The sequence below is a fragment of the Entamoeba invadens genome, assembly GCF_000330505.1.
Source record: "Entamoeba invadens IP1 unplaced genomic scaffold scaff_1105074726713, whole genome shotgun sequence".
NCBI classification, from domain to species: Eukaryota; Evosea; order Mastigamoebida; family Endamoebidae; genus Entamoeba; species Entamoeba invadens.
This window is the reverse complement of record NW_004443770.1, coordinates 457,234-468,613: the sequence shown is the minus strand read 5'-3', so window position 1 is coordinate 468,613 and position 11,380 is coordinate 457,234. Positions and strand designations below refer to the sequence as shown.

The following is an 11,380-nucleotide window of genomic DNA, read 5'->3' as shown; positions in this document are numbered from 1 at the left end:
TTTCATTAATTAAACCACCAATATTTGGAATAAATAATTGATTTATAATTTGATAGTTTATTGATGGTTTATAAATGGTTTATTCAATGTTATATTGTCTAAACAGTTTGAATCTTTTTATACATTTCAATAAAAGTTCAATGTTTTTGATTTGAAAACAGCTTCGAATTATTTCTTATATCGAGAAAAGTACAAAGAATTTTTTATCAACTTTTCTTTAAAAAAATGTAATTTATGTACACAAATCTATTTTAGGAAGTGTACGAGTATTTTCTGGTGTACGACAATTTTCTGGTCGACTTTATGGGTAATACTAGAAAACAAAATTAATAGAAAAAAATAATTAAATTTACTACAAATTAAAAGGAAAATATAGTCACCCGCTAAAAGGTATAAATTTCCGACAAATGGTCTAAAGAAACCAAATTATAGTTTATTAAAATTATTATTTTAGATTGTGTTTCAATTCGACATTTATTTCTTTATATTGAAAGTATTTCAAAATAAAATATAATTTTAATAAAAAAATACATCGTCAAAAATAGATTAACGGTGAACTGAAAATCAATTTTAATGGATAATGCTGTATATGTGCATTTATTTAGACAATACCAAAAAACCAAACCTGCAACTGCAACGATTTTCTACAAATCAACCAATTCTTTGGATGTATCAGATTCATTGTGTTGCTGCCTGAAAATATCACAACCTTTGTTAGCTTAACTCCATTTGCTTCTTGTTTCCTTTAAGTTGTTGATTTGGGGATATTTGGTAGGCTTAAAAGAAGAATGTCTACTTTTAAAGTGAAAGACAGTTTTGTAAATTTGCTTTTTCAATAAGAAGTTGAGAATGAATATATGGATGATAATTTGTTTTGGAAAGAAAAAAACATTTTCACGATATTGAACTCGGAAACAGACTTAAAGAGTTGATATTGGTGGATTTTTGTGGTTACAACACCTCCATTTAATATTATTGCTTTTAAACAAGCTGTTATAATCAACCGGATTGACAAAACACCCCAAAGTGTCGTGTATTCAATGAACAATGTAAAGTTATAGAAACACCTCAATACAGAGAATTGTTTTAATAATTTATTCTAAAACCATTTCCATGGCCTCAAAAGAAAAGAATGAAAACATTACTTTTATTCCAAATTGAATTAAATAAGAAAGGGAAGAAAAAAGAGCATTAAAAAACCAAAAGAAGATCAGGAAAAAGAAAAAATCGTTTTAAGATTGCAGTTGTCTTTTAAACCAGTTAAAAAGCTTGACAAAAATTGATTCAATGTGTTTTTATTTTTTATTTTTACTTTTTTTAATGTTATTTGTGTTATTTTAACTGTTTTTTATAATTATAGTATAAAATAATAAATTATAGTTTCTTTATACCATTTGTCGTGATTTTATTACTTTTAGCGGGTGACTATATGAACTAAAATAGTATTTTTGTTGAAAAAAGGTTCATTTTTCCTGTGAGGTAAACTTGACGACTTTTCCTGTAATTATTTTCAAGTTTATTTTTTTTCTTTTTATATCAAAAAATTGTATATAGTATAATAAACTATACAAAATAATTCTTTCCAAAAACGGGGTTTTAAATTAAAAAATGTATCAAATAAAATTCCGATAAAAATTCTTTTATTGAAAAACAAGGGATACGTCATACTTTGAAAATTCCAAAAGTTATTATTTAAATTTAGTTTATATTGTAAATGTTTTGATGTTTTGTAACTAACGTGAAAAAAGTTGATATTTTATTGAATTTTAATATATGTAACAACCAATTAAATATTATGATATTATTTGTGCAACCACACTGATTATTAACGTTCTCACTTTATGAACTTATGTTGAGAATCATATGTATACAAGATAAATTTACAAATTTTTTATTTTTAACTAACGTTTTAAAAAAATCGTTTTCATTACACAAAATAAACCAAATGTTTATAAACAACATCGCTACCTTTTTCGGTTTAAAAGGAATTAAAGTCATTCTTAAAATAACGGGATGTTTCCGTAATTAACGACATTTATATATTTATAAAATAATCTCTCACAAGTGTTAAAAATCATAAACTTTTTCAAAATATTATTGGTCACTTTCTTATAGATTGCATCATTTCTGAGAAAAATCCATCACTTTTGATTTAATTTCCCATAATTTTTACCACAAATCATCATTTTTACGATTGTTTATCACTTTTATAAAAAAATACTCATAATTTTTCAAACAAATTACTATCACTTCTCAATTAATTCATCATTTTTATCAAAAATGTTGTACATTTTATAAAAATCATATCACTTTCATAAAAAATACTATCACAAGTAGACCTAATTCGACTGTATTTTTATTTATGAGTAAAGACCTGCGACATACTTGCACTAGCCCATATAACAATTTAAAAAACAAAAAACATAAAATTTGTTACAAGAAAAAGAGAAAAAAAAACTCATTATTTTTAAATGAAATTTCTTAAAGCAATTGAATCTTTGTTTTGACCAATAAAACATATTATAAACTTGTAGAACTATCTTTTTGAATTTTCTTTTTCATAAATCTATCAAGAAAAATCAATAAACAACAAAACATCAAATGTATTTTTAAACCAAACATCATTTCAATAGTAATAATGGGCTAATAATTTATTAGAAAAACAATAAAAATGATGAGATATATTTTTTTTCTCAAACACATCTTTTTAAAACACAATAAACATGACATATCATAACTCCAATCCATATGATTGTATTATAATGATACTTATACGTTAAACTAATGTTATAAGTGGTAATATAATGAAAATAAAATTTTTACTTAAAACATAAACCACAACAAAAAAAATTAACAACATGTGTCATTTAAAATAACACATCTTTTTATAAAAGTCTGAAAGTGTTTTTAACCATATTTTCATTATTTTGGCTATATAAACCGGATTATTCTAAAACTTATCGTATAAATAAATACAAAACACAATTGGTAATTCCAAGACACATAAAAACACTTTAATATATAGCCCCAACTGACTATAACTTAATAATTGGTTTTAAACGAAGTATAAATAATAACAATAACTTAGTTATTAACACAAAACATTATAAAACATTATTTTGTGTTAATCACTTGATCAACAAAAATATATTGAATAGTCACAATGGTTGAGAGAAATTACAAAAAACAAATAAAATATCATTGCTCATTTATTATAAATATTAATAAATTTATTAAAATAAAAAAATAAACATGATAAAAAATAGCAATCAAAAAGCGAACAAGAGACTCAGAAGATAACAAATAAAAAATAATTTCCATTTTCAACAACACTGAATATAAAAATTGTTCAAATGAATGAAGAAACTGACTTCTTGATATCAATTAAGAGTGCAGTATATGATGGCTTCAAGTCATTGTAGCTAAAAAACACATGAAAAAACAAAAATGAAACAATTAAAGATTTAACGTTGGTAATATCATCTGAAATTAACATTTATTTGGCATGTTGAATTTAATTTAGACAACATTTAATATAATGTAATTGACTACTATTTGTGTTTTATTCTTTAAAGTTTACATTTTTATTAAAATGTGTTTGTTTTTTGTTTGTTTTTGGTTATTGTTGTGTTGTTGTGTGTTTTTGTTTGTTTTGTATTAAAGTCCAATAATTATCAAATATTGTTCATTAAGTTATAATATATTAAGTTTACAATTAAATAAATAATTAAACCCATAATTTATGTTTTAAATACATAATCAATTCAAAAGGTAATAATATTTCAATGGTGTAATTGATTTGTTCTTAAAATGGGTTTGGTTTGGATCGTTTTTCAAAAAGTTATAATATAAATGCAATTCTAAATAAAAAATTATTAAAATTAATTTGTTTAAATTCTGATTTAATAATAATAGTACAGTGTTAATAACTTATAAAAATTATAATAAACTTATTCATACAAGTATAAGTTTTGTATTCTATTTGTTTTTAAACATCTTATTTCCAATAAGACGTTTTCAAACATTTTCGGTTTTTTAAATGAATCATATTATTATAATAAAATGTATTAAATTTTAATTATATCGTTTATTAAATTAAAAGAATATACCCATAAAAGAATTTAATATGAATAATAACAAATTTTCTCAAATATATGCATATCTTTTATTAAATTCGTTTTTTATTTGATTCATATAAATAGGAAAATGTTCACATTTACACGTCATTTTTTATTATAACTTTATATAAAATGAAACTAACGAAAGGCCATTCTATGTTGTAATTGATTTATAAATTGTATATATTCAAATCTGTTTATTATGTGAGCGAATTATTAATTGATTTTTGTTTTTTAATATGTTCTTTTCTTCATAAATTTTAAAATGAAATTTCAATTTTCCCATTTTTTTCCATTAACCTTTCTTTTAATTTAATCATTTTATCTCATTTTGTCCATGTTTTTTGTAAAAAGGTATTGCCACGTAATCCAGTTCAAATATGGCGCTTAGTGCAAGTATGTCGCAAATCTTTACTAATTTGTGTTCAGATATAAATAATTCATTGTTTTTTATAAACCCAATTCTTTGAAAAAACATCAAAATCTGTATTTTTGTTAACTAGTTAAACAAATAACACATGGTAAAACCCCTTTTGTATAACTTAATGTGGGAATACGATTATAGTCTTTTTGCCCAAAAAGTAATTCTTCACAACTCAAAGAAAAGAAATGGATGATGATATTATATTTGGGCACATAAAATCGTTTTCAACAATGCTCCATTGAAGAAAATGTCAAGTTTGGTAATATAAGGCAAATAGTTAAACAATTGTAGGCAAAACACCCCAAACGCTTTGTCTGAATAAGATAATTAAGTTGTTTTTTTCCAGTGTAAAGGTTAAACACTTGCAATTTAAAGTGTTTAAATTGTCAACTTCAGTAAAGAAGTTGACTAAGAAAGGCTTGAAATTGCTTAAAATAAGCACAACCTGTAATAAATTGTAATAAAAACATATTATGTTTGTTATCATTTTTAAAATTTCGAGATTTAAATGAAAAACAAACAAAACATATTGATAAAAATTCGTGGTCACCCAATAATTTTAAAACCCCTTATTTTATATGGTCATTATTTTGTTTATTTGGGGTTCGAAAAAATGGAAATAACAAAAAGAAAAAAAAAACGTTTTGTAAAATGTTTTGTAACTAATTTTTTTCTCCATCTGTATTGAACCTTCATTTTTAAACAAAAATAAAGCCGTTTTTACAAAAATATAAATCTTTTTAAAATATAAAAATTGGATTTATAAATAAAAAATTTTCTCAGTTTTTAGAAATTTTTTGTAATTAAAATTCACCCTTTAAAAAAATAAGGATATAATAGTTTTAATAATTAATAAAAATATTAATAATAACTAAAACAAAATTCAAAAAGTTTTAATTATAAAATAAATGATTTCTGATTATTTTTGAGTTATGATTATGTTCTTGATCAAACGAACTTTGGATGTTCAACTTGTATATTATATTTATTATTAATAATTAAATTAATTATATTTTATAATTGATTTTTTGGACAAACATATAGCTCATAAAAATGTTGTTAATTGAACTATATAATATAATAAAACTATTTTTAACTTATTAAATATACAATAATGTGTTTAGTTTTCTTGTGTCTTCTTTTCAAATGAAAATCCACAACAATAAAAGGTTCAAGAAACTTAAATAACAGTTTTTAAACAAAATATCAACTAACTGAAAGTGCGTTCTATTATTAAAAAAGATATTAACAGATATTAAGAAAAGTACAAATAATTATAAGTAAAAATAAAAACAACTTTTAAGAATTAGTTTTTTTACAATAAAAATATCGAATCGTTCAACTTGAAAGACATTTTCTTCATCAAATGAAATACAAATTAATTAGAACAAATCTTATACAAAATGGTATCATAAAAATTCTGTGTTTTTAATGGTTCAAATTGCATTGTGTTTTATTTATAGTATTTGTATACACAAACTATCGAATATCTCAAAGCAAACCGATTCTCCAATCTTTCAAATCAATTGAATGTCTTTGTTCTTAGTACTTTGTACTTTCTTTACACTCTGCTTGTCTGAGATAGACCCTTGGATTGACAACACCAAATTATCTTCTCATTTAAGAGTTAAGAGAGCAATCAATTTTGCACGTGAACAAGAACAAAATTTGAGAGACATGGTAACAGAAGACATTACAAGACCTTTTGTGAGAGGAAACTCCTTCACAACTTCTTTGTCAATGTTTCCTAATTTGGAAATGCTTGTGGTAACTTCGACTCTTGCTTACAAGACCAAGTGTTTGTTTCGTCTTTTATTATTTCGAATGAATTCATTTAAATAACTGAAAGACGAAAACAACACAAATGCTCCTAAATTGATTTTGACTTTAAAAGACTCCGACGGAATTACAACTACAAAAGAACTCACGTATACAACACTGAGTCAGGAAACGGGTCAAAGACTCAAAGAAATTGATTGGAAAACCTCATTCTTCCCACTCACGAATTTCACCAAAACATTGTCGTTCTTGGTTGAACCCAAATCAGATACCACAAACGCATTTGTTGCTTTCTTGTCATATCCAGTGTCTAGTACGGCGATGTCAAAGCCCACTTTTGGGAAGACCTTAACTGCTTTTCACATAGTTTGTTATTAATTATTAATATATTTACTAATAACATTTATAAATAACCAAAATTCTTTTTACTATAATTCATAATTAAAATTATTATAAATATAGTTGCTTTCTTAGAATATCACCTTTTGATAAACATGGCTGTTTTGTTGCTAATTCTAATTTAAAAAAATTCACAAAAAGACTGGTGGAGAGAACAAAGACAGTAACACTTATTCAATAGTTGGTAATGTTTTCATTGACTTTGAATTGAAATTGTGCACCTCTTTCTTTGATAATGGGTTCAACCAAAATTATGAAGAGACGATGGAGGAGTGGAGTGAGGTGTTGTCTACGACTATGTGGACGGAAGGTATTGATGTTTCAATGCTCATAACCTTTTCCCTTCAAGGGTACTTCTGTTTCCCATTGATCGACTACGTCTTCTTCAGTGAGACTTCGAAAGTGTCGACTGAGTGGAAGTATTGTGATAAATACATCGAAGACTCCGACAAGTTCAAAAGTGATCCGTGTTGTAATAGAGAGGCAGAAGGCAAGTGTAACACATTTAGAGATAGAAAGTCGACGTATATGGGAATAGAGCCTGTCTGTATGTTCGACTTCTTGAAAAACAAAGATGTCAATTTAACAAACAAAAGAAAAATAGAGTTGAATGAACGATCGTATGCAATGGGAGACTTTACACAGTATTTACACGACTTTCACTTCTGGTCTCTCCCAACTATTTTGTGGAATCACGTCAACCAAAATCAAGTGAAGAGGTTTGTGTGTAGAAACATCTTTAACGACCCAACTGAGTATATTAATAACTCTGGTGGTTGTCCTATTGACATGCATAAAGTCAGTGGATTTGAAGCAGACTCTACTGGATGTTACACGCCAACTGATAACCAAATTGACTTATTTATCGACTTATGTGTGTCGAAAATAAATATTGATAATGGAGAGTTGGATCGATTTGAAGTCTCTGAGCTCCAAGAGGGCGTCGTTCCAATGTTTCAAGCTCCAACCAAAAAAGAGTATCCGTATGACTCTGCGCATCCAAATAATTGTTATTCATATGATGGTCGAATTTTCAATTCAAAGGAGGACAATACCAATTGTGAAGGATACGTCTGTGATATTAATAATGACCGCTGGGTATTCAAGACTAAAGAAGAAGCCATAGCAAAGTGTCCTCAATTAACTACTTCTTGTGCAATACAAAGTCAAGGCTGTGGGATTGGTGACAATGTCAATCTACCAAACAATTCCATTGAAATAGGTGATTCATTCAAACGATTTGTAAAGGTCATCGACTTAACTTCAGAAGAGTGTGCCAACATAAAGGGAATTGATTTGAATCTTATCAACTCGAGCATTGACGATGAATATGAGTGTCTGAGTCAAGTCGTTGGATGTGCAGACTACTTGTCTCCCGAATTTAAACATTGCGATGAAGCAAGTATGTTAACTAACGTCTTTGAGTTCCACGAAAGAGTGTTGCCCAAAGCTGAGATGTATCGTTTAAAGCGCGCGACTGCGTCGACCAACGCGACTTTTGAAGAGCGAAACTTGGTGAGTAACTATGAAGATATTAATAAAGTATTTTACATGCAGTATTTCTTGGGTGAACTCAAACAGCGTGCGCCAGTCCTCTTCAAATATTTCAATCGAGAAATTTCGGCGTTCATCACCGACTGCATTTTCATCGAAGACGAAAAGTTCTCGGATTATACCGGAGCACAGTTCCCGCTGACTGTACAGACACTGAACCGAGACAAATCCGAGCAATATGAAAAAGTCCAAATAGAACCGGCGGATGAGAAAGAAGACTTAAAAATGACTGAATACGACAGATGTTATGCATGCGGGTCCACTGTGATATTTGGGTCTATTGATGGCAATGTGCAAGTGAATGGATATCAATTCCCACTTCTCAATTATTGGAGTGAAGCCACAGACGTCGCTAAAGAAAATTTAGGGTTTTTGATGCCCGTTAAATATAACGACTCAATTGGTGGAAGAGATGAAAATTTCACGATTGGGTATATAGTGGGAGACGCTGTCAAATTCAACAAAATAGTTGCCGAAAATCACACAACCATTTATATCGGAATCAGTGAGTTTTCGACGGTGGACTTTACAGAGGCGAGTACGTACCCTATTAACGACTTTCTAAGAATAAGAAACACGACCGAGAATGGCCAAATAAAATTGTGGATCGAGCCGTTATATTTAGAGTGTGTCCACACCTCCTCTGATGAGAACAAATTAGTGTTTGATTTCTCAAATCCATACATCCTCTGTAAAGTGCCTGAAAGTGTATATGAAACACTGACACCGGACGATGGGATATTACCAATTTATCGACTCCCAAAGAACAAAATCAGAAAGGAGTACCCTGAAGACTCCAACACCCAGCAAATTATCATAATAGTTGTTCCTGTAGTCGTCGGAGTTATAGCCTTTGTTGCGCTCATACTCGGAACGATTGTGTTCATTGTAAGACATAGAAGAAGGAAGGGAAGAGAAATGCTAAAGGAATATAACGAGCTTGAACTATCTTCGCTTGGTGGTCCACTGATACAATACGACTAATTAAATTTCTATTTATAGAGTAAACCCCTTTTAAAAAGTTTTTAAAAAATTTTTAAAAAGTTTCAAAAGTGCATTTTAATGTGTTAAAGTCTTCTCAGAATAACAATATTGGAACAATAAAAGGACTCAAAACCCTACTCAAATGAATCTGAAAATGTAATCAAATGCGCCCATTGACTGACGAGGAGACAAAGACGTTTTTTGAGAAGTTGGCGAAGTAGTTTGTGGTTTAGTAATATCATTTAATGTGCATCAAATTGACATATTTAATTGTTTTTAAAACTTTTAAAATAAACAAAGCGAATAACCCTAAAGCATCGGGAGAAACATTAAACAGTTAATCAGCAACAAAGAGGACGAGTATTGTTTCCGTCTTCAGAAAGACCGTGTGTACTATGTCCGCTTAGACGTCGCTAACAAAGCAAGTCCTTTTGCTCGTGACAGTATCATTTCTCTTGGGACATGTTTTGGAAAGTTCACAAAAAGTGGACAATTCAGATTACATATCACTGCTCTCAAATATCTTGCTGAGTATTGTCCAAACAAGGTCTGGGTAAAGCCAGAGGCTGAGATGTCATTCATGTACGGCAATCACTTGGTCAAAAGTGGTGTCTCCAAAATTACTGAGGGGATGGCCAAGAATGTCGGGTGTGTCATGTTTAATGAAAACGAAATTCCTATTGGCTTCGGAACAACTGCTATTTCAGGAATCGAGTTCGCAAGAATCGGCCTCACTTCAATGGTTTGCTTTAATCAGGGCGATATTGGAGAATACCTTAGAGAAGAAGATACTCTTATGGTCCAGAACTAACTTTTGAATGATTGTTGAAATGGTTTGAGTTAATTAAACTAATACTAATAATTAAAGATTTTTTTATTAATAAAATTATAATAAATTTTTATTCAAGAGACTTGTTGAGTTGTGGATGGTTATTTGAATAATACTTTGTGGTATCTTTTTAGTAATAAAACCTATTCATAAGAATTAGTTTATATAAACTAAAAGTTATTATTAATAATAAAAAGAACTAGTTAGTTAATAGTATTTTTTATATGTACTTCAATGAAATATATTATTAATATTCTAATAAAATAACCACAACTTTTAGTTAAACAAAAAATATATTAAAAAAATATTAATAGAAAGCATTTATTAATAGAAGGTGAGTTATTTTCTGGTCGACTTTATTAAGAATTTCTAATACATTTTCAAGTCTAGTTGAAGTGATTTATGTGACGAGAAACTGGAAAATGTAATGAGTGTTCCGAGTGAGGAGAATAAAAACAGTATGATCGAACAACTACGACAACGAAGTGCAAACGCAAATGCGATCACTCAAACAGATCAAAGTCCAGAGGATACTGGACTTACTAGTGATGAAGTGTCGCCTCATTCTCATAGCCCCGAGAGTTTTAAAAACGACAACAACAAATCTCAAAATGAAAAGGTCGAGAAAACAGAGAAAATTGAAAAGGAAGAAAAAGAAGAGAAAGAAGAGAAAGAAGAGAAAGAAGAGAAAGAAGAGAAAGAAGAGCCTCAAAAGGATTCAAAAGACACTCCAACCGAATCAAAAGGTGATGAAAAAAATGATCATTCCTTTGAGTGTATGATATGTATGGACACAGCTCAAAACGCGGTGGTGACACAATGTGGTCATATGTTTTGTTGGGAGTGTTTACGTGAATGGTTAGACCGACAGCAGACTTGTCCGATATGCAAATCCCGTGTGACAGAAGACACTGTCATCCCAATATACAATTCGTCATCAAATGTCGACCCACGCACTCTCCCACGTCCACAAGGCCATTACACTCCTCCTCCACAACAACCAAACTTCCCCTTCTTTGGTCTTCCTTTTAATGGCGCTTCTGTAGCTTCCTTTTCATTTGGATTTGGGATGCCGGGATTCTTCATGTCATACGGAAATAATAATAACACACCCCAACAACAAGAATTAACTCCAGAACAACGACAACAAAGGGAACTCCAGAAATATATCATTATAGCGTTTATACTCATGCCATTCTTCATTAGGTTAATCGCTTTCATCTTTTATTGATTGGGTATGTAGATGTTATTACTATAACAATTGTCTGAGAGCTCATACGTTCAGATAAATAG

General features: G+C 28.9%; 3 protein-coding genes across 3 annotated transcripts; all 3 read left to right on the top strand.

Moving 5' to 3' along the window:
• Positions 1–6,072: 6,072 nt before the first annotated feature.
• On the top strand, positions 6,073–9,258 carry EIN_430870 (hypothetical protein; the record flags this gene model as incomplete). Its single annotated transcript, XM_004262004.1, has 3 exons — positions 6,073–6,340; positions 6,392–6,687; positions 6,862–9,258. The coding sequence occupies 3 exons, from the start codon at positions 6,073–6,075 to the stop codon at positions 9,256–9,258; spliced, it is 2,961 nt and encodes a 986-aa protein (XP_004262052.1).
• A 164-nt stretch (positions 9,259–9,422) lies between these two features.
• EIN_430860 (hypothetical protein) lies at positions 9,423–10,069 on the top strand (the record flags this gene model as incomplete). Its single annotated transcript, XM_004262003.1, has 2 exons — positions 9,423–9,478; positions 9,574–10,069. 2 exons carry the CDS (start codon positions 9,423–9,425, stop codon positions 10,067–10,069), a joined length of 552 nt encoding a protein of 183 aa, XP_004262051.1.
• Positions 10,070–10,514: 445 nt separating this feature from the next.
• EIN_430850 (RING finger protein, putative) lies at positions 10,515–11,318 on the top strand (the record flags this gene model as incomplete). The annotated part of the gene is made up of 1 exon (XM_004262002.1): positions 10,515–11,318. The coding sequence occupies one exon, from the start codon at positions 10,515–10,517 to the stop codon at positions 11,316–11,318; it is 804 nt and encodes a 267-aa protein (XP_004262050.1).
• Positions 11,319–11,380: the final 62 nt, after the last annotated feature.